At 33.2% G+C, this 23,868-nt stretch overlaps 1 protein-coding gene across 2 annotated transcripts; it reads right to left on the bottom strand.

The window, feature by feature from the left end:
* Nucleotides 1-207: 207 nt before the first annotated feature.
* Nucleotides 208-23,563, bottom strand: LOC112002239 (DEAD-box ATP-dependent RNA helicase 10). Of its 2 annotated transcripts, XM_065772922.1 has the most exons (13): nucleotides 23,424-23,563; nucleotides 20,770-20,814; nucleotides 20,473-20,620; nucleotides 18,583-18,706; nucleotides 15,751-15,820; nucleotides 14,151-14,213; nucleotides 10,941-11,015; nucleotides 6,546-6,665; nucleotides 5,915-5,956; nucleotides 5,608-5,682; nucleotides 4,424-4,570; nucleotides 4,136-4,273; nucleotides 208-363 (listed from the first exon to the last, which is right to left on the bottom strand). In XM_065772922.1, exons 3-13 carry the CDS (start codon nucleotides 20,594-20,596, stop codon nucleotides 223-225), a joined length of 1,119 nt encoding a protein of 372 aa, XP_065628994.1. In that variant the 5' UTR covers nucleotides 20,597-20,620; nucleotides 20,770-20,814; nucleotides 23,424-23,563; the 3' UTR covers nucleotides 208-222. The 2 variants fall into 2 exon arrangements, with proteins under 2 accessions (XP_065628994.1, XP_065628998.1); XM_065772926.1 differs by lacking the exon at nucleotides 20,770-20,814.
* Nucleotides 23,564-23,868: the final 305 nt, after the last annotated feature.

The raw sequence follows: 23,868 nt of genomic DNA, 5'->3' as shown, positions 1-23,868 counted from the left end.
TGTCCATGGACACGCTGGGGGGTTTTGAATAGTCCATGCTTCTTAGCATAAACCAGACCACAAGGCATGGACTGGGGCACTTGTATACGAACCCAATTATTGGCACAAGCACTCTTAATCTTCATAAGTTGTTGAAAATGAAAACAATTTTTTTTTTTTTTTTTAAATCATTACCATAAAAAAAAAAACTTTAGTTTTTGAGACACCCCCCTTTACAATGCTTCACCACACAAATGGCATGTGTTGCCTACCAATATCATTCTCTATCTGTACAAACCATTCCCACTCATACTGATTCACTAAAGAGACTGCAACACCTGATCTTCCTGCACGAGCAGTTCTCCCCACTCGATGGTTATAAAGCTGTGGACCACTTCAATCAGCAAACCAGAGCATATAGAACAAGCAGGAAAATACCTACTAGCATAATTCTTTCAATAATAAAATCAAACACAATTACAAGAGAGGATATCTGCAAACACTATTTCCACAAATATTTTATAAGTAACAAAATTTTATTGAATTCGAGGAGATACTTCATGTACATAGAATGTGTGCACAAAATACTACGAAAAAATTACATAGTCAAATTAAATGCGAAAAAAGGGGAATAAAAAGTCTCATAGCAAATGAATGCTTGGATAGTAGATTGAAGACTGGTATTCTAGGTGTGATTGTCAAGTTGGATAGTGAAAAGGCTTATGATCATGTAAATTGGAGTGCTTTGTTTTACCTTATGGAGAGGATGGGTTTTGGGGATAAATGGGGGGAGGATGAAGGCGTGCATCTCTACAGTACGTTTCTCAGTGCTTATTAATGGGTCCCCAACTGGTCTCTTTGGTAGCACTCGTGGTCTTTGTCAAGGGGATCTTTTATCTCATATTGTTCTTGTTGGTAAGGAGGTGTTGAGTAGGCTATCGAAGAAGACAGGGGAGGGAGTCTTAGGGTTTTCCAAGCAAGTCCCAATGCGCGAGGAGGTTTGCATATTTCTCATCTTTCTTTTTGCTAATGATACTATTCTTTTTTGTTATGCATCCAAGGAACAATTATTATATATTCGGATGGGGTTGATTTTCTTTGAAGCTATTACAGGCTTGAAAGTAAATGTTAGTAAGAGTAAGAGTGTGCCAGTTGGTGAGGTTAGGAATTTGGATGCTTTGGCTCGTATTTTGTGTTCTAAGGTTGGTTGGTTGCCCAAATCTTATTTGGGAATGCCTCTTGGGGCTCATTTCAAGGATGCTTCAATTTGGAACCCTATTATAGAAAGGATGGAGAAAAAGCTCTCAGGTTGGAAGCGGTTATATTTGTCAAAAGGGAGTAGACTAACTTTATTGAAGAGCACTTTGTCGAGCCTTCCAACTTATAATTTATCTTTGTTTACTATTCCACAACATGTAGCAAACAAATTAGAGAAGATTCAGAGGAATTTTCTTTAGGGGAGATCTGACGAAGTTTTTAAATATCCGCTTGTTGCTTGGGATAAAGCTGTTTGGCCGGTGGAGGCAGGTGGTTTGGGGATTCGAAGAATTGGGCTTTTGAACCAAGCCCTGCTTGGGAAGTGGCTATGGTGCTTTGGGAAGGAAGTTACCCATTTATGGCGTCAGGTTATTGCCACCAAATATGAGGAGGTTAGTGGAGGTTGGTGCACTAGAGTTGTTTGAGGAACACACGGTTGTGGGTTGTGGAAGAACATTAGTTTCTTTGGTCATGTAGTGTATGCAACTAGAGAGGGTATTCGTATTCAGTATTGGTATGACCTTGGAGTGGTCCTATTTCTTTGAAAGAGTTATATTCAGAATTGTTTGCTTGTGCTGTGGTTCAAGAAGCTTTGATTTCTGATTTGATTTAAGCATGTTTCCGCTAGAATACCAAGGGGGGGGGGAGATGATATCTTGATTTGGTAGTTGAAACGTAGTGATATTTTTTATGTGCACCCTGTTATAATTCTTTATTGAAAGCCCCTTCTGTTTCTTTCCCTTGGCAGAGCATTTGGTGTGTTAAGGTACCTAAAAGGATGTCTTTCTTTTATGGACAGTTGTTAGGGGTGGAATTCTTACAATAAATAACCTTGTTAAGAAGAACTTGCCTCTTATTAATTGGTGTTGCCTATGTCGGTGTAATGAGGAAACTGTGGATCACCTTATGCCCCATTTTAAGTTTGCTCATGCTTGTGGAGTGAGGTCTTTCTTATGTTTGGGGTTCAGTGAGTGATGCCGAATACAATTGTCTCTCTTCTTTTTGCTTGGAGGAATTGGTTGGGGCCTTATCTTCAAATGTTTGGAATATAGTACCACACGTCTTATGTGGATAGTATGGAAGGAACGCAATGCCCAAATTTTTGAGGACATTGAGAGACCTATTGATTTGTTGAAGACTTTGCTAGCTAGGACTTTGTTTGAGTGGTCTCGTATTTGGAGTCTTATGCATTGTATTTCCTTGTCTAATTTCCTTATTTCTGTTAGTTCTTCCATTTGATTTGTTTGTCTTCTTTTCAAATGCAGTGAGTTTACAATTGTAAACACATTGCACTTTTGCTATCAATAAAACTCTTACCTATCAAAAAAAAAAAAACTCATAAGCTTTACTAAAAGTAAACCTTTTCCATTTCTCACAAACTCCAAAAACCCCATCACCAAACATTTCCCCCATTTTCTTAGTACCACACACCCCACAAGAACCAAGACAAAAATGAATCAAAATCCCCATCACCAAACATTTCCCCCATCAAAATCCAGCTCACCTGATTGCATTGCAAAGCTAACTAGTATCGAATTCCACGCCAAGAAATCTCTTCTCATCAAAAATATCAAAAATCAACCACACATGTTTATGCCTCGTCGCCTCACTGCCGATCTCTGCCTTCTCTAACAACCTTTAACACCCCCCCCCCCAAACACACGTCATATTTCCAGGCTGGTGCTGGGTTAGGGATTTCAGTTCAAGGCAACGGGTTTTAGCTTTTTTAAAAATAAATAAATAAATAAATTCCATGAGGCATCCAGTCAGCATAAGTATTTTATTCCCTCCATTTGCTACCTTAGATTTTCATATCCACCACTTAGCAACAATAACTTTTTTAACACAAGAAAAAAAGGTTTTAAGGACTAAAACGAAATATTTGAAAGGTTAGGACTATTTTGAAACATGGGGTAAACGTTGAGGACTAAAGTGGTAATTAAACCCAAAAAGAATATATAGAAAACAGCAAAAGGAATCTAGAGAGGAATTTAGAGGTGCTGATCTAAGAATTTCAATGAATTATACAATATTTTGGTGACAAAGGTGGAGAAGCATATTTAAAAAATTGCTAAAATTGGAAACAAAACTAGAGACTTGAATTGTGCCAAGTTTATCAAATATAAGGATCAACGAACTTTTAGTAAAGGAAGAAGAGTTTAAGGAAAGATGGAGGAGCTATTTAATGGAAGTCACACAGAATTGAGGAGAACTCAATAACTCTATTGAGATAGAAATCATAGCTATATATGAAGAGTTAGGATGGTTGAGATGAAAAGAACAATGAAAATGTGAAAAGTGGGTCATGATGGAAATCCTATTTTAGTTCGGAGGTGGAGGTGTGTTAGTAACTCAGTGTTTTTTTTTTTTTTTTTTTTTTTTTTTTTATAGGTTAATAATAAAATATTATTGAGTGGTTCTTAATGGGGATGGATGGAAAGTGTAAAGGACTTGCATGGATTTTGACTAAATTGGAGGCAGACACCTTCCAAAGAATTATTAACAGAGAAAGACAGAGAGAGAATAAGAGAAGGGAGATGCACTAAGCACAATTGGGTCATTCTTTACTCAATGCCTAATTGTGAATTACAACCATCTATTTATAGGAGATAGCTCTAATCTCATTGGTTCACATGGCTCAAGATAATTGGCATGTACTCTAAGAATTAAGCCATGTGTAAAATGTTTTACATGTGCTTAATCCCTAACTCCTAACTAACTAACCAATTGAAAAGATGGAATTACAACACTTATTAGAAGATTACAAAAATTACCCTTATTGAGTTGAGTTGAATAAAAGCTAAGAAACAATCAAAACGGAAAGCATGTATGTAAGTATGTTACACCATAAAACAGGTATACCCCTGCTCTTGGTCAGCACATAGGTAGCAAGCCTAACCTTGTAGCTTGTGGGAATATCATAATTGATAACCATATCAACAAGTTCAATGTCAAGTCCTCTACTTGCCACATCAGTGCAGATAAGAATATTGCACTCTCCTGCCTTGAACTGATTTAAGGCTCCAGATCTCTTCGACTGTCAAAAAAAAGTCCCAAAATATTACAGCAACATAGAAAGGGAGAATAAATTAAAGAAAGAAAAAAGATAAAAGGAAAGAGCTAACCAACATACTTAAAAAGCTACAGATGGAAATCATTTTTACTTCAGTTAAATAATATATATTACCTGGGTCATTTTACCATTAATTGGAATGGCCCTGAGACCAAGATGTCGAAGCATCATAGCAAGAAAAAGAGTTGCATCACAGGTACGAGTGAAAACCATTGACGTACATCCAGACATCTCAGTCAAAATATATACAAGGTAACACTCCTGCAAAACAGTAAATATGAATATATGTACCACGAACAAAGACCAACATTATACAACATAAGAAACTCTACAAAAGAAACTAAAATGCGTGCAATTAGATGAATACACCTTCAAAATGCATGCCATAAACACACTTTCTAAATTGTTAGTGTGATACACTTCACTCTTAAATGATTGTCACTTGCACTAAGAGTTGCACCAGAAACATTCTTCACATCTAATCACTTAGCCACTTCTTTACACGCAGACAAAAATGTGTATGTATATATAAGGTCATACCCTATACACAAATACCCCACTTCTATACAAATTTAAGGAGAGGATATAAAAAGAAACAAACAAACACAACTTGTTACAATAGCCATTGCAATCATATTGTTTTTCGATCCACATAGGGTTTCACTATCTGCTAGAAGCCGTTGACAAAATTAATTAGTAGCTAAATACAACTTGTTTTGGTCAAGCCTCAAATTTCTGTATATCCAGAAGCAACAAATCACCCAAAATGAAGTTGTCCACAATATTCAAAAAATCAACTTGTCAAAAGTATTCATTAACAAAAACTATTTAAAGAACTTCTGATTGTACAAAAAACAGCTATCTATATGATCTCTTTAGTTGGCTAAGACCTCAAAACTTCAGCCCTGCCTTGTAGGAGAGCATAAATTTCAGGTCTCCCTCTCATAAGAAAGCATTTGGTGAAAAAAAAAATGTCATTTTTCCTATGATCTGGTACATGGCTTCAGAGGCAACCTTCAGCACAAAAGACCAAACTAATTCTTGTACATTTTTCATGAACATTTCCACTGTCTTTCTGACATACTCAAGAACATAAGCGTGCTCAGTTCAATGTAAACAAAATAATTCCCTGATAATGAATTCAAACATTTAATGCATTGGCACTAATCACCAGCCATAATACCTGGCATAAGTATTAAGTCTTTAATAAAACATCTTCAACAGAAGCTTAACACTGAGAAAAGGAGAAACCTTATGTGTGTGTAGATATATTTTGGATAAGCGAAATAAGGAGAAACCTTGTATTTAGCTGGCAAAAGGCAAAACTGCTGCTTTAGCGTGTCAACAGTAGAATATTTTGATGCTGCTTCAATCTGAAATCATTCAAAACTGACAGCTATTAGAAGTCAAGACAAAAACTACGAACGATTGATATAAGTGTAAGAAAGATTATTCCCTTCCTGTTTTACTTGATCATTGTAATCTTGGTTATTGATTTGTGCCCCCATAGTACATTCCCAATGTACTCGGGTTGGCTGTTTTTCGTTTTCTAATAAAATTTTCGTTACTTATCAAAAAAAAAAGTGTAAGAAAGATTATCATTACCTTCACAGGATTTCTTAAACAAGCCCTTTGGAGCTTCTTAACCTGAAACATCATGAATAAATAGAACATTATGTGGAAGACTAAAGAAATTACACCTTTTTCATATAGGATTCACCTGTGCAGTGTGAATCTCCAGTATAACTTGTCTAGTAACATCAAACACAATACTTGTAACAGTGTTGATATAATACTATTGAGTGCCAAGTGACAGAAAAACCTTTTAACAACCATATGGTGTCTATAGCATTAACAATTGTTAGAATGTGTGCTGCCCACGTAATAATTTTTATAACATGCGTGCTGTAAGGCACCAAATATCTTCTCCGCTGGTGTAAAGTGTGTTCTACAGGTCATCTAAAACCCTATCAAACCATCATGCCCTGATGAGCATGAAATGTCAAAATGTTTTTCCTCAAAATTCTGCTTCATTTTCATGGAAACATTAGTTCCATAATGAGTTTCTCTAGAAATTTCAGAAAGGGATCTCATATTTCAGGAAGAAGAATATCCAGGATTCACTATAAATTTACAACACATATGTAGCTACCACCCACAGCAAGAAAAAATTTAAAATGTACATCCTTGATGACAGATATATCTTTTAGGTACAGCAGGATATTTAAATACATACCTTACTGGTCATAGTGGCAGAAAATAGATATGTTCTCCGTTCACGAGGAATAACATTCAAAATTTCATTAATTGGTTTCTCGAAGTCCTCATTCAACAACCTGTCAGCCTCATCTAGAACCTGCTCAAAGTGTAACCCAATCATGCAGCTTATAACAAATGATTTCATAGACTAGGCAACATCATTTGAAGTCCTAACTAACCAGGACCCTGTTTGATTGGTCTTGGGCTTGGGATTTTACACATTATACTTCCATTTTTTATTTCCAGCACTCTATTAGTTTCTCATTTTGATTTGATTGCAATTGTTTTAGATACTTCATGTTCATCATTGTGAACATAGGGTTGTTGTTTCTTTATCAATAAATTCTTATTTCTTATAAAATGAATATATACTAAGCAACACCAAGGTTGTCCTAACAGTTGTTTTATTACTGGTTCTAGCTAGATCAAAGATATAGAGATCGGTGAGTTTAGCATACTATATAAGCCACCATCACTGCCACGGCAGTTGTCTGGCAGAGTAGCAAACTTCACCATGACTTGAGGTAGAGATGGACATTAAATGAGAAATAAGATGCAGTAAAGGAGATGCCATAGTAAGAAAATATAAAAGGATGAAATAAACAAAAGCAATAAATGGACCATGAGTAACTGGGGTATCCGTTTGGCATTGACTTATAAGCCAACTTTTTTTCTTTTAGCTTTTATGTACAACTTTTTAGAACCTCACTTTTTCTCACTTTTTTAAAGTACAAGTATATTTTAGCACACTTTCAGCAAAAAACTAAATAACTTGTTCTCAAACGGACACTAGATCTAAATAGATTTGATTTTGTGAATTGCAAAGTGGATAGGAATATTACAGTGTACTTTGCACCACAATGTCTAGTCTATATATACCATTACCCAAAAACTCTTAAGTGCATATCTCACAATGGAGCAACAAGTGCTCCACTGTTTCCCCACTACAACGACACATACAACACTAGCCAACTAAATAAAGACCTCCTCATGGTAAGATTAACATAGGCAAGAGTCTTACCCCAGACAAAGGACAGCATATTTGGGAAATTAAGCCCCAAATACTCTTCCAAGGGAATGAAGATACATTGGTACCATGAATAGCATTATAGAATTCAAATCACAATTGCCATTCCCATTAAAACACCAGCGCAATCTATCACTGACTCTAACTTGCCACCCCCTAGGAACCTCTGAAAAAATAAGGCCTAAAAAGGAATTCACTGACTCTAACTTTGAATCATGAAAATCTTTGTGAAAACACACAAATCAACCCCTATACCCCCTTATCCAATAGGCTAACCATACAATCAAAGATTGGGGCCTCTCTGACAGCAGAGCAAGCAAAAAAAAATCAAGGAACAAATCCTTCAGAGAGAGCTATCCTTACCATTTTTTGTGCCAAAATCTTACATGTGTGCCATCACTCAAAGGATACATACAGGAAGAAATTATCCCAACCTGCTCTTATACTCTGGCAAAGACTATACCCACATCCCTTTACTTGGTTTAGTACTCCAGCCACCCCTTACTTCGAAGTTATCACTTGACACCACAAAAGCGTTAGTTCATGCCCAAAGCGCCATAACTATTTCACCAATTAGGCTTGATTAAAACTCCCTATCTTCCTAATCCTTAATCCTTCTATCTCAGTAGGTGAACAAACCTTATCCCATGCCACCGCGAGTATTTGAACTACTCTTCTAAGGAACACCACAAAAAATTCCTTTTTATTCACTGTAACCTATTTGCCACAAACATTAAAGAAGGAGAGATAATATGTAGGTAAGCGTGAAAGCATACTCTTCAACATAGTAAGTCTCCCACCATTTGACAAGTATAATATTTTCCAACCAGATAATCTCCAATTCTTCCTCATAAAAAGTACCATCCACCACTAGACCTCTCATGTGATTGGTACTTGTGTGAGTTGGCCAATATGTGGAAGAACCATATTTTCTTGTCGCTCTCCTTCAACCATAAATTCTTAACTTTTGACACCAAGGGATCTCAAGAGTGGCTAAACGTTCAATGTTAGCCTTACCCTCATCTCTATGGCAGCCTTCTTTCACATCCAGACCCAATAATTCAATTAACAAATGCTTTTTCTTATAAGTAACATCCCCAGATTCCTGCTTGTTCCACTGCTTCAAATCTTCTTTACTCGCTTTTAATTTAAGAGCTAATACAAAACTAGAAGACCCAGTGAAAAAAATACCCATTCCACCAATTCTAAACCTTCTCCACAAACCCCTCCACTTTCACCCACATATTTTCAAACTTAATTGCACATTTCCCCCTTGACATGCCTCCTACTACGACTAAAAGAGGACAATGATCCGACACCACTCAAGGTGGAAGTCGTCATTTTACGTCCATGAAGTGTTCCTCTCAATCCACAAAAACCAAGACTCAATCAATTCTGGACAAAGACCCACCAAAGCTCTTACACTATGTATATGAAACCCATTCAAGTAATAAATTCATCAAAATAATATTCTCAATAAAATTCGAGAAGTTGAACCTGGCTGAGATAAAATTATTGCATCCAAGCCTCTAGAATGGATATCTAATTACAATGAATTCACCAGCAACACACCAAGCCATGTCCCATCTTTGCCTCTCTCCTTAACTCCTCCCATAAGCTATTTCTAAGGTTATCATCATTCAAACCAAATAGCATGGGGCACACCCACTCAAACCCATCCTCCACACCCTTCAACAAAGTAGACACCGAAAATAATTCTCACACGTGTCAATTTTCTCCAACACCCTTTTTTTTCCAATAGTAGTAACACCCCCCAACTGTGTCAACTGCATCCAGAACTGTCCGATCTACAAAAAGGACTACCGCACCTCCATTCTTTCAACAGATTCTTCACAAAATCCCTTTTTTGGGGATTGTTCAATCCCCTAACCAGCCAAGTTAATATAAGCAATTTCATAATGTAAACTTAAAAAGCCCCGTAGCAATCACAGCCTCTCTCCTTCCACTCCTTCACCCATGAGGCCCGTCATAATTTGCTGAGGAAATCATACTTTTGATTCTGTGAAAGCTCTTTGATTTAAATTAGTAGACCGCCGAGGGCCACTAGAAGTGCCCATTGAGTACAACCTTCTTAAGTTGCCGCAACAAAGCCATGGACTGTTGTTCAAACCGAGCAACAAGGACCCCAAAAATTTACTAAATCAGGCTTGCCACCCATTTAGAGGGCTCCTCCAACCCTCAATGTCAAACCCAACATCTTCCTCGCCTCCTGCTGAAACCAATTCCAAATTCTCCCCTAGGTCTATGCAACATAAAGGTACCCAGCTTGAGATGTTGCTATCCTCATCAATACACTGAGTTTCAGTGGCTTATGCTATCCTCCCAAGTAAGGCACTAGACATCAGAAGCCCAAGATAATCCTGCCTAAGTCATATCACTACAAGCCCCAATAAAGCAAGAAAAGGATTTTGACCCAATATATTATGTCAGAAAAACTATGCTGGGATATCCACCGCCACCTCACTCATTGTCAAAGCTATGATACCTACTAACTCCAGTCCTCACAACGTGTCACCCACCACATTGAAACCCAAAACCCCATCGGCTTCGATCACAGCCTCACCACATTGATCGCAACCTATATCATTGCAGGTACAAAAAGATTCCCCCACTTCCCACTGGTTCACGATGACACCACCATTCAATCGCAATTAATATTGTCGCAGGATTTTTCTGAAGCCAGAGTCAACCATAAGCCCTTCATGGGATTGTGCTTTCGGGAGGCTAATCACTCCCTTGGGACTTACTATCGAGTATGGGTATTGGGCATGCACTCATTTGGGCTGCAACAACCCATTAAGATGCACAACAAACATGGGCCTTTTTAGCAACCCAACGTGTAATTTGTTGTTTGCACCAGACTATATCAAATTTCTCTTCTCATCCGATGCTCTAATGATCCTTAGTGCTTTATGAAGTTGAGTTTCTATAAATTTAAAAATTATAGTGGGTCTACCGAAAGCCAAAGAAATAACGAAGTTTGACCTGAATGATGAATGATAATCCCTATAATAAAGAAAGATTCTTTTTATTATAATCAATGATCCTTGATGCTTTATGATTATGCATTTAAATTATAAGAAATTCCACTGTGCATATTTTGCTTTTTTCATATTCAAGTCAAAGATTCTAATTTAACTTAAAATTTCAAATAAGGATATTGATTCATTAACCTCATGTCAAATTGATTCCATACTCTTAAAGCTCCCTACAATGTATCAAGACTACCTATAATAAGTAAAATAACGCATAGACCCATATGTACCCAACATGTATGTATCTAAAAAAGAAAACTACATCTCTGACAAGATATAAGTACCATACCAAATACTTCAATGTGCGAAGGGAAAAACCTTTCGTGTTGGAAAGATGATCAACAAGACGTCCAGGTGTTCCAACCTACAAAGGCATTTAAGAAAAAAAAAATCAAAATGAGAAGTGGACTGAACAGCAGAAAAAAAACAAAATAGCTGTAAAATTGATTTACCAAATTCATTGCACAATATACTGACTTAAAACTTAAAGAATTAAGTTCTTTCAAAGAATCCAAACAAATTCAATGGAGCTTCCCTGGCAAGCAAGTCTTAGGGACATGAATATTTATAGCCTAGGAGTTAGTTATCACATCATTCATACCCAGCACACATCTATCACATGCTAGAATACAATTGTAACACATTAATGAATAATCACACACTAGTCTATTGAGAATCCATAACCACTTCCAAAAAATTGGGATTAAGGCTTCTTGTTCTTGTTGTAAATTTAATAAAGTGTGTGACTATTATTTATCAAAAAATAAAATAAAGGGTGTGACTATTATTTTTAACTTTCTCCTAAAATCTCTAGCATAAGCATGTGCCACCAACTAATTTTCCCTTCAACTTTCAAATATTCCAACAACCTTAGCACATGTGGATTTAGCTACAATAACCATATGGCACAAGTGAAATACAACTCTTAGGCTAGGCTGGCGGCCTACTTCATCGGTTGCAAAGTGTATTGTGAAATGTTGTCTTTGCGAAGGGTATAAAGGATTCTGCTTCTCATTGTGGACGGTGAATGGTCATAAGAAGTCCATCCAGAAGAATATGTGAACCATGCATTCAAATGTAAACTGATACAGGATGTTGTTGCGCTGTTGTGGAACCAGAACATTGTTGCTGTCCATAAGCCAATGAAGCTTATATGGACTGTAACATCTTCAACCATGAGGTCCATATTAGGTAAAACAACTACCTTAGAAACCACATTATTATTAGACTTATGCAATTTTTTTAATTGATTGTTTTCACCCCCGTATATTTCCTGTATACTTGGAAACTCGGGTGAATACTTTTTTCTGATATATATATTACTTATCAAAAAAAAAAAAAAAAAAAGGATTGCCATCGATGGTGGCAATAGAATTGAAAACATCAGTGCTTGAACAATCTTTCTTGGTTTCATTTCTTTGCTCTGATACCAAAATGATGCAAGAAGATTAAAACATGCTGTTTGTAGAGAGAGAGGAAGTAGAGAAAGAGAGGGAAATCAGATACCAAAATGATGCAAGAAGATTAATATTTGCATTTTCTAGAGAGAGAGAGAGGGAAGTAGAGAAAGAAAGAGAAATCACGCCTTAATCAAAACTCAAATATAAAATTCTGAAATTCTACCATCTATCTCTTTACAATGCATGTACGTGGATATTTATGGGCTAGGAGTTCGGAGTTAGTTATTGGTGATGATATCATATCATCATCCATAACTAACTCACCTTTATCAATTGCTTTATCAAATGCTAAAATACAACATATTAATCACATGCTAGATTTAATACAGCACAAACATCTACTTCTAACAACTTCCTAAAATCTTGCATGTGCATATGCATGTGCCACCAACTAATTTCCCTCAAATTTTCAAATACTACAACAAACTTGGCACATGTAAATTTAGCTACAATAACGATATGCCACATCTGAAATTCAGCCCTTACACTTGGGTTGTTGCCATGTCACTCCCTCATGTCATGTCACCATGCCACATCATCATCATCTATTTTATGCGTTATACTCATGCATCAATACCAAAGATTCTTTTAATTTTATTATAATTGTTAGAATAATAATTAAATTCATCATTTCCTAACAATATAAACTTTTGGGACAATCGGTAATTTATCATGGTATCAGAATAGAAAATCCTAAGTTTGATCTCTATCTTCACTCTACCTCCCATTAAAATGTTAAAAATCCTACATGTTAGGCCCCACTTATTAAGGCAAATTTTAGACCCACACATAAGAAGGAATGTTAGAATTATGATTAAATGATTAAATTCATAATTTCCTAACATATTAAACTTTTGGGAAAATCAGTAGTTTATCAATAATCAATAAAAATTCAATAATAAAAAGTACCAAATACTTGTTGGTTGAACAAACAAGTTCATATTATCAAGTAAAAGGGCCATGTAATGCATCTTAAATGCAAAACCAAAGGTAGAAATGACTTTATTTTTAGTTAATTTAAAAAAAAAAAAAAAAAAGCCTATAAATAGAACAACCCGCATATAGGAGGACACATAACCAATAACAAATTAATTACAGTAAAAAATAAATATATAATTGAGCAGCTCAAAATCCAAAACCTAATATGAGATAGAGTCACTAGAACTGAAGTCTGAATATGTCAACATACCTCATCAATGCTTTGTAGACTCCACTCATTCAAGTAAAAAGTTATTAGGGGTTACTAAGACAGCCCATCAACATCTACCACTAGTGATACTCAAATAAAAATAAAACCCCACAATACTAAGACATATAGCAATCCAATCCAAAGTCACAACCTTGGCTGCAAAAAGTTGAGAAAAGCATAACAATAACCAAATCAAGCTGCGGAAAAACAAGCTACACCATAGCTCTAAGACAATAGTCTACAATCAGCCTGAACATGTTCAAGTTTATGTATTATAATGCACATCAAAGTAGAGACCAAGTTGAAGCCTTAAGAAGGATATTGCTAAGACAAATGCCCCAATCATGGTGGCTTTAGGGAGAATCAAATTGAAAGCCAAACACACAGCCTAATAAAATAATAATGTTCATGTCTTATGATAATTTCTCCAATCTTCTTGGCTGTTAAATCACTATAGGAGAGTAATTAATGGGATCGTGGATGAAGTCATTCAACATGTATCAAGTTTATCATAATCATCAAATTTACTTCCAAATCAAAAGCATTTTTGAAGTCATACAAATCAAAAACATAATCTTCAAAATTACTTCAACATTATTCGTGTAAATTAGGTTGGATTCCTTCAGCAATACTCAATGCAAAAACTACAATAGTATAAAACTGAGAAATTGTTATCAAAAACAAAAAATAATTTTTAACTCCCACGTAATTTGACAATCCAACATAAACAAAATGGAAAAACGAAAAAAATAAAAAATCACATTCGTAGTTATCCACCTTTTATACCCTCATACAAGATTTAAAGAAACCAAAGATATCAAACTATTCAGCCAATAAAACAAACACTTACAATAATATGTGGCCGGTTTGCAAGGTTGTTAGTCTGTTGTACCCTGTCTATCCCTCCAACAAGCTACAAAGAATTTGGTAAAGATGCTTATTAAAGAGATTGATTGATGTTAACAAAAATGCAAATTAAACTTATAAAAAAATTACAAACTTAACAAGAAAATCTATTTAACAACAGTATTATACAAATTGAACCTGATAATCATAGCATCAAAAACTTTAGAAACCAAATAGAGACACCTCTCTTTGATATCTCCCATAAATGTTGTTCACTTATTTATTTCTAACATGCATTTTTTGCTAAACATCATTTAACCAAAGAAGAAATGAACCACAAAATATAGTCTTGCACCTCCATGAAAACAAAATTTATTACATTCCAAACTCTGGTTATGATTCATCTAACAACAGGTTATGGCATATTTTACATATTAAAAGCCCTAAAATTAGACTAGAGCAATCAATACCTTTCAAAAAAAAAAAAAAAAAAAAAAAATACAAAGAATGAACTTGCCTGTCAATATCTCACATATGATGAGGAAACCGTAATAAAAGAATCAGTGACAGTGAGTGCAGTAGCTTACAGAACATCATTTTCCAAATCTATCTGTTTGATGGAATTTTTTTTTTTTAATTGGCAAGTTACACACACCCGGTGTATCTTGTCACCCTCCATCCCATTATTATGGAAGGATTCATTTGAGATAGGTTATTGGAATTCAATTGATGGAAGTTAAAGCATTCAACTTTTACGATTTTATGCTTTATCCTTTCAATTTATAAAACTTATAGCCCAAAACCAGTGCTAACTTAGAAGTACAGCACTACAGCTACAATAATTAACCATTATAAGGGATAAGTTTAGACTAAATAGAATTGATAATTTCATACTTATTAGCATAAATATGCTGCACACAATAATTAACTGTAATAAAGGAAAAAGAATCTCAAGAACAAGTTTTTTTCCACATGGAAGGGTCTGATGCGCAATAGAATATGCATTTTAATGTTTGTTTATTCATTTTAACAATTTTCATGTAATTTATGAAATTTTAGATATAGGATTTTTTTGCTTTGATTTTATTTGTAGGTGTTTTAATGCTTTTCTAGTTAAATTGTGGTCCTTTAATTAGGATCTCTTTTTAGAATATTTCTACTTGTTAATCAATTTTTATGAAACCTTTAAGTTGGCCTCCAAGTCTGTACACAAATTTTTTAATTCAGTTTGCTAAATAAAATTTCAGAGGTTTCTTCTTTTCCTATTCTGGTGAATTCCAGGAATTCTCCTTCTGGATTCAAGGATCATTTTCTTGAAGTGGACACATTTTGTTCACTTTCCATCTGCATCTTAAATTCTGTTGTAAAATTCATTGATTCTCTTTCTTTTCATTTTTGTAAGTCTCTTTCTTTGAAATTTTTTGGTATATGTATGCTTCCTCCATACTTCAGGTAGATCCTTTTCAGTAACGAAACCTATTACTTATAAAAAACGATTGTGCCATCATGTAATGCAAATAGAAAATGAGTAAGACAAATATAATCAGAAAGCTCATATAATGTGTAACATGTCTATTTAGAACCAATTTTGGCCAAAAGCTCACCACAGCACACTTAACACCAATGCAAGCTCCTAAAGCTTCAAAATGCTCAGCAATTTGAATTGCAAGCTCCCTGAAAAGAAAATAGAATAAATATACGCAAAAGAAAGTAATCAAATTATTATCAACTAGCCTCCATGCACAAGCTCACACGCGTGCTTAGAGGCTCTTCTATTTTTTGTGTAAAGGTTAATAGTGTTTATTCATCATAATTCAAAGTTGCTATATTTTCCAATCACAAAAATATCTAGGGGTGTGATGATATTTATACCAAAAAATTATTTCATTCACAAATGCATAAATCTCATCACATCCCTAGATATTTTTGTGATTGGAAATATAGCAACTTTGAATTATGATGAATAAACACTATTAACCTTTACACACAAAAATAAAAGACCTCTAAGCATGCACGTTAATGCGTGCTTAGAGGCTGTTTTTTTTTTTTTTTTTTTAAATTATGTAGACGTATATTTATTTATTTTTTTACATTGGTATTTTATGAAATATCAATGGATATAACACAATCATTAATGGATTACACATGAAAAAAAATTGAATCAAAATTTTAATTTTTTAAATGAGGAGATGATTAAAGCTAAGTTTAGTTAATGACTAATGATACCTAACAATAGAAAATGTATACATCCACCCTTACCCATGAGGTGATGACTTCAATTCTCTTTTATGGAGCTGTCTCTTGTATTGATCAATGTTTTGTAAAAATTTCATTTTCACTTTCTTTTGGGGTTCTCTTAGACGTTTACTATAAGACCCATTATATTAGTGCTAATGTGTCATATGTATATGAGACTAAAGGAAATATGCTTTCTCAGTATTGTTTTTTACTATTGTGACTGTCCAGTAGTTGCTAGTATTTTCCCATGCACATACAAAAATAGTAAAGAGAAGTAAACAAAATGTGCGAGTTGCATTCTAAACCAACTGGAGCGGCTATTGTGATTGCATTTGTGTGTAGCCTTCTCTGTATGCTCTATGCACATTTTTAAAGGCTTTTTAGTTCCTATTTTTATTTATTTATTTATCTTTTCTTTTAAGGATTCCCTAATGGTTTCTATAGGCATATAACTTCAAATTAAAAGAAAGTATTCTCAAAAAAATCTGACATACATGAATAACATGAAACTAATAGAAAATATTCAATGTCGTGGGCATATTTTATAAAAACTTTTTAAAGATTCAAGTGAAGATGAAGAATTTAAACAGAAACTTTGTGTTAATCTTGTAAGACAAAAAGAAAAGAAAGAAAAGCTTGACGTCAAAGAAGATAAATAAGTACAAAACAAATAGAAATTATCATGTAGTAATAGACAAACAAATACATATTGTGAAGTCAGAATTTCACGAAATAGGTGTTAATTGGTTGTTGGTAAGATAATGATGAAGCATGATATGAAGAGCATGGTTGTGAAAGTAACATCTCATTATCACAAATACATGTTTGAGAGACATTTAATGTTATGTTATACTCTTGAGAATCTCTACCTTTGAAAAATTCTCTTCAAGCTATCATGAAACTACCAAATGCGTCTTCGCCTAATTTATAGCCTTTTTAAAATAAAAATAAAAATAAATAAATAATAAAAAATAAAAATAAAAAAAGAGGAAGAAGATGAAGGAGAAGGGGGAGGAGTATAATGTGAAACTAAAAGCAAAACCCGGATAACTAAAAGAAGTTAATAACAGTTGTTCATAAGAAGAAGTTAAAGAGTAGTTTAAAATTTTAAATTTGAGGGTAAAGCAATTTGTTAGGAGTAAAACGTGGGGAGTGGTATTCAAGCACTTTGTTAGGAGTAAAATATGGGGAATGGAATTCAAACATGTTAGGGTTTAAAAAAAAATTTTAATTAAATATCTCTTAAATATATTTAGTTCAAATTACTTTTATAGACTCAATTATTTTTTGTTTAGAGTAGTGCTTAATAAATTTTAGTGGTATTTTAGTCATTGTAAAATGAAGGTAACTAACTTTCTGAATTCTCTTAATATATAAAGATCTTAATATATAGAGATAACTTGTGACTGTGGGAGTGATTGTGGGAGTGGTAGTTTTATCTGAAATTTTAGCATATTTTACTTGAGTTTTTAAACATGAAGTTATCTAAAACTTGTACTGTTTATAAACTTTGAATTTGGGAAAAAAAAAAAAAAGAGGTGCCGGGGTAGGTTTTTTTGGATAAAACGTGGGATTTTTTTTTTTTTTTTTTTTTTTGGGTTCAAAATAGGGATGTGGTAGATAATTTTTTTATAGAATGTGGGCTTTTTTCATTAGGTTTTTTGTTTCTAATTTTTATCAATTTAAGATTTTAACCCATTTCCTATGATTTAGAGATAAAGATAAGTTTATTAAATTAAGGGTATTTTTAGAAGTAAAAAAGACAATAACTAACTTTTTGAATTTTTTTAATATATAGAAACAATTTAAACTACTCTTAATCTCTATTTACTAGTGTTTTTTTTTTTTTTAACTGAACATGAGGTTTTTTTATTTTTTTTAGAATAAAATATTAGAAACGTGTGTTAGAATAAGTGGGTTAGGGGGAGTGTTCCTATTTTGCAGGCAATGTTTTTTCAAATTTATCTAAAATTTAGAACTTTTTAAATTAGTAATTTTACATGTCTAACCCTACTATTTAAGCTTTACAAACTAATAAATTTGAGGATATTTTGAGCATCAAAATTGAGGAATTCAAACTGAGAAAGCCTCTTAAATAGTAGTATAGACTCAAACACCCTTCCTAGAACATAGAACAAAAAATTATTATAAAAATAAAAAACAAAAAACATCAATCAACCAAGGATCAAATATCAAACCTTGTTGGGGACAGCACACAAGCAAAGAATGCTTGTGGAGATTCTAAAAGTGATTGCAAAATGGGAAGAGCAAACGCTCCAGTTTTACCAGAACCCGTTTGTGCAAGTCCAATCAAGTCTTTTCCTAAAATAGAAAAACCAAAATAGAATCAAATAAATGAATACACTACAAGAATAAAAGGAGAACAGTGTGACAATNGAAACTTTGTGTTAATCTTGTAAGACATTTTGAAACAACATCATTCCGAAGCAAAAAAAAAAAAAAAAAAAAAAAGGAGAATGAAAGAAATTTCTAGACAGCCATTAAAAGATCCCATTTGTCATATTTTTCTCAAAAAATTACATGCGAAATTGTTAAATTAAAAATAAAAGAAAAAAAGAAAAAAGAAAGAAAAGCTTGACGTCAAAGAAGATAAATAAGTACAAACAAATAGAAATTATCATGTAGTAATAGACAAACAAATACATATTGTGAAGTCAGAATTTCACGAAATAGGTGTTAATTGGTTGTTGGTAAGATAATGATGAAGCATGATATGAAGAGCATGGTTGTGAAAGTAACATCTCATTATCACAAATACATGTTTGAGAGACATTTAATGTTATGTTATACTCTTGAGAATCTCTACCTTTGAAAAATTCTCTTCAAGCTATCATGAAACTACCAAATGCGTCTTCGCCTAATTTATAGCCTTTTTAAAATAAAAATAAAAATAAATAAATAATAAAAAATAAAAATAAAAAAAGAGGAAGAAGATGAAGGAGAAGGGGGAGGAGTATAATGTGAAACTAAAAGCAAAACCCGGATAACTAAAAGAAGTTAATAACAGTTGTTCATAAGAAGAAGTTAAAGAGTAGTTTAAAATTTTAAATTTGAGGGTAAAGCAATTTGTTAGGAGTAAAACGTGGGGAGTGGTATTCAAGCACTTTGTTAGGAGTAAAATATGGGGAATGGAATTCAAACATGTTAGGGTTTAAAAAAAAATTAATTAAATATCTCTTAAATATATTTAGTTCAAATTACTTTTATAGACTCAATTATTTTTTGTTTAGAGTAGTGCTTAATAAATTTTAGTGGTATTTTAGTCATTGTAAAATGAAGGTAACTAACTTTCTGAATTCTCTTAATATATAAAGATCTTAATATATAGAGATAACTTGTGACTGTGGGAGTGATTGTGGGAGTGGTAGTTTTATCTGAAATTTTAGCATATTTTACTTGAGTTTTTAAACATGAAGTTATCTAAAACTTGTACTGTTTATAAACTTTGAATTTGGGAAAAAAAAAAAAAAAGAGGTGCCCGGGGTAGGTTTTTTTGGATAAAACGTGGGATTTTTTTTTTTTTTTTTTTTTTTGGGTTCAAAATAGGGATGTGGTAGATAATTTTTTTATAGAATGTGGGCTTTTTTCATTAGTTTTTTGTTTCTAATTTTTATCAATTTAAGATTTTAACCCATTTCCTATGATTTAGAGATAAAGATAAGTTTTATTAAATTAAGGGTATTTTTAGAAGTAAAAAAGACAATAACTAACTTTTTGAATTTTTTTAATATATAGAAACAATTTAAACTACTCTTAATCTCTATTTACTAGTGTTTTTTTTTTTTTTAACTGAACATGAGGTTTTTTTATTTTTTTTAGAATAAAATATTAGAAACGTGTGTTAGAATAAGTGGGTTAGGGGGAGTGTTCCTATTTTGCAGGCAATGTTTTTTCAAATTTATCTAAAATTTAGAACTTTTTAAATTAGTAATTTTACATGTCTAACCCTACTATTTAAGCTTTACAAACTAATAAATTTGAGGATATTTTGAGCATCAAAATTGAGGAATTCAAACTGAGAAAGCCTCTTAAATAGTAAATAAGAGAATACAAAAGAGAGAATGAACCTTCAAGTGCGTGAGGAATTGCTTCGGCCTGTATCTTTGTTGGAATTTTCCATCCCAAATTATCACAAGCCTCAGCCAATTGTTCGCATATTCCCAAATCCTTAAAATTCTTGTCTTCTTCCATTCTCAATTAAAAAAAAATCAGTCTCTACATATAAAAAAGCACAACCATAAGTGAGAGGCAGAGAAAAAGCCATTACAAAGGCCAAATATAAACACTAATTAATAATTACCACAATACATAAGCCCTCAAATTGAAAACGTCTATGTTTTTTAAGAGACAAAAAGAATAATTACCTTATTGTACAGTGGTGATTGGCCTAAGAGGGTGGTTGGTGGTAGCTGTAAAATAACCCGCATGGGATTAGGGGTGGCAAAAGGGTTTGTATAATATGGGTCATGTATATACTTTCTCAAATTTTAACAATGAGAACCTACATTTAGTATTTTAGCAAACCACTTTTCAAAACACTCCACATCCAACTTTCTATGGAATTCCAAAATAGAATTCATGTAATCAAAATATGCAAACCGAATTTTCTTTGACAAACAAACAAAAAGAAAGAATAACAAAATACATTATTATAAACTTTATCTAGCAGCTATGCATAGTACGATTTCATATGTATTTGAGAACAGGTGATATTTAACTAAATATGAGCATTCATAGGGTATATAGATATAAACTAAACTAACGGAGTATGTAAAAACTAAAAAATTGAAAAAGAAATAAGAAATAAGGATTCATGAATAATAGTAAACCAAATATGCACGTTTAGTTTACTTAGTTTCCTACAGTTACAGTTACTGGGTTTGTTTGAAACCAGCTCTGGTATGCCACCACTACATCGTGATGAAGGATGGAGTTCGGGGGAATAACAGAAGAATATGAGATTAAAGGCACGGGTACAAAGGAAGGTTAAACAAAATTGATTAAACTAGTCACTAACCCATGCGATGCACGGGATAGTTTTTTTTTTTTTTTTTTGATAAATAACTTGTATTAAATTTTAAAAGAGAAAAACCAGGTACACCGGGGGTATGCATGAAAAAAAGTACATCAAACATTTTTTTTTTTTTTTTTTTTTTTGATAAATAACTTGTATTAAATTTTAAAAGAGAAAAACCAGGTACACCGGGGGTATGCATGAAAAAAAGTACATCAAACACTTAAATTACAAAGATCAAGCATTTCTAAAAAATTAGAACAAGGAAAAAGATTAAAGGACAAACTCCACTCTAGCAAGGTATGAAAAAGGAGAGATTTAAGATCCAAAATAGACCATTCCTTCCCTTCAAAACATCTTGAGTTCCATTCTCACCAAATACACCATAGGACACAATGAGGGACAGCCCTCCATAAATCATTGCTCCAATGCCCATGGGATAGTTATATAAATATTAAAACTATTTAGTTTACTTGAAGGTACTATGACTTGAAAATGATAACAAAAAACTTAGGATACACAAATGCAATTCATATATGGTTAAATCCATTACTATAAAAGTGCTCTTACATTTGCTTTGATAAGTACTAATAATTTTAGAAGACAAAAGAAAAATACTACACAGTATAAACATATAAGTGCTCTTAATATAGTGACCTCTTAAAATTAAGCCTATGACATCTACCTAACCAGTTGTGACTACAAAAGTTCTTACATTTAGGCACTTTGAACAATCTTTTTTATATGAAATTAGTGAAAAAGGTTCAAATCATCATCATTATGTGTAAGGATACAGTGGTAATGATACGAAAGATGGACGAAAAACTTCTTCAAATTAGTTAATGAATATAGGCCCAGGAGAGTAAATCTAGAAGACATTATGTCCTCATATTGCAATAAGCAAACTAAGATTATGATAATTGGTGAATGGAAAATGAATGTGGTGGCACTCATGAAACTAATTTATAGGTTGAAGGTTTCAACTCTCATATCTTCAAATAAGAGGCCATATTTAATTTGAAAATTGCATAAGAAATTTTAGAGCAAACCTTATTCTGGGTTCTTGCATCTATTGGACTTGATTCTCAAAACTTTTATTTCCTACCCAACACTTTTTTTTTTATAAGTTTATTTCCTACCCAACACTGCAAGTTTGATTGCAGAAAAGAAAACTTGTACCCCATTTAAGATAGAAAATTTTAAGTTTAAAAAAGGCAAAGGGAAATCACCAACCCAAGTTGAAGCTTAATCCTATTTATAGGGAAGATGCTATAATAACTACTACTTATTGGGGCTAAAAAAAAACCCATTGGCTAAAAGCTTTTTAAGTTCCAAAAGTTGAGTTTCCCCAATAGCCCATCACTATCATTACATCCCACAACCTATTAATCATCTACGGTTACAATAGTCCATCCTAGGAATGCTTCCTCCTCACCAACTAAATGGGACTTCAGGAGGAGAAATACCTCATATTCCCATCATTCAAATGGCTACATGCAGATAAGCTGCACCCAATGCAGGATCTTTATCCAACCTATTTAAATTATCCATAAAATTCAACTCGGACATTTGTCAAGCATGTGGAGTTCACTTTAAAGAACAGATAAATAATATAAAGAAAATAAATGATCTTCCCACAAATGAGGGAGATCATAGTATGATACTCATGAAAAACAAAACAGAGGCACACCCCAAGAATTGATACACACACACACACACACACATATAACAAAACCTACAAAGTAATCCACAATTGCAAACCAAAAAGATGGTTAAACCCAAAAAGCTTTGTCCTCTCATGTAATACCTAAGCAGCAAAACAGAGGTAATATACACTTTTGTCGAATGTTGATTGCAGATTTTCTAACCACCTAATTTTCTCGTTCTATTAATGTAACATTCATTATCAGCAGCTTGACTTGACTACGAAAAGAGAGAAACAAAATCATGTGAAACCTGAAACAAACATGTTCTCCAGAACCAAATAGGATTACAAGAACGTACCAAGCTTTAGAAGCCAAGACTTGAGCCAGCAGAGGCTACGAACAGAGAGAGCAAGACTGAGAGAAGAGGTGAAGGGACGAGGGGCAGCGTGAAAAGAGGAGTAAACCTGGAGAAGTGGTGGAATGGTTAGCTTTTAAATAAATAAATAATAATAGTAAAGGCTATATTTCAAAACTTATTTTGACATCGGTCATTTTAACTCAACTCTTGCGGTTATCATTTTGCCCTTAATTAAAATTTTTATTTTTATTTTATTATTTATTTCCTAAAAAATATTAATTTAAAAAAAAATCCAGAAATTAAAATAAAAAAAAAAAAAAAAAAAAAAAAAAAAAAAAAAAAAAAAAAAAAAAAAAAAAAAAAAAAACTTTTCTTTTCAGTAGAAACAACTTCTTTTCATGAGAGCTTTTAACTTTTCATTATGCTCATAATGCATTTCAATGGA

This window comes from Quercus suber, unplaced genomic scaffold (genome assembly GCF_002906115.3).
Source record: "Quercus suber isolate HL8 unplaced genomic scaffold, Cork oak 2.0 scaffold_6, whole genome shotgun sequence".
NCBI classification, from domain to species: domain Eukaryota; kingdom Viridiplantae; phylum Streptophyta; class Magnoliopsida; order Fagales; family Fagaceae; genus Quercus; species Quercus suber.
This window is presented reverse-complemented; position numbering and strand designations above follow the sequence as displayed.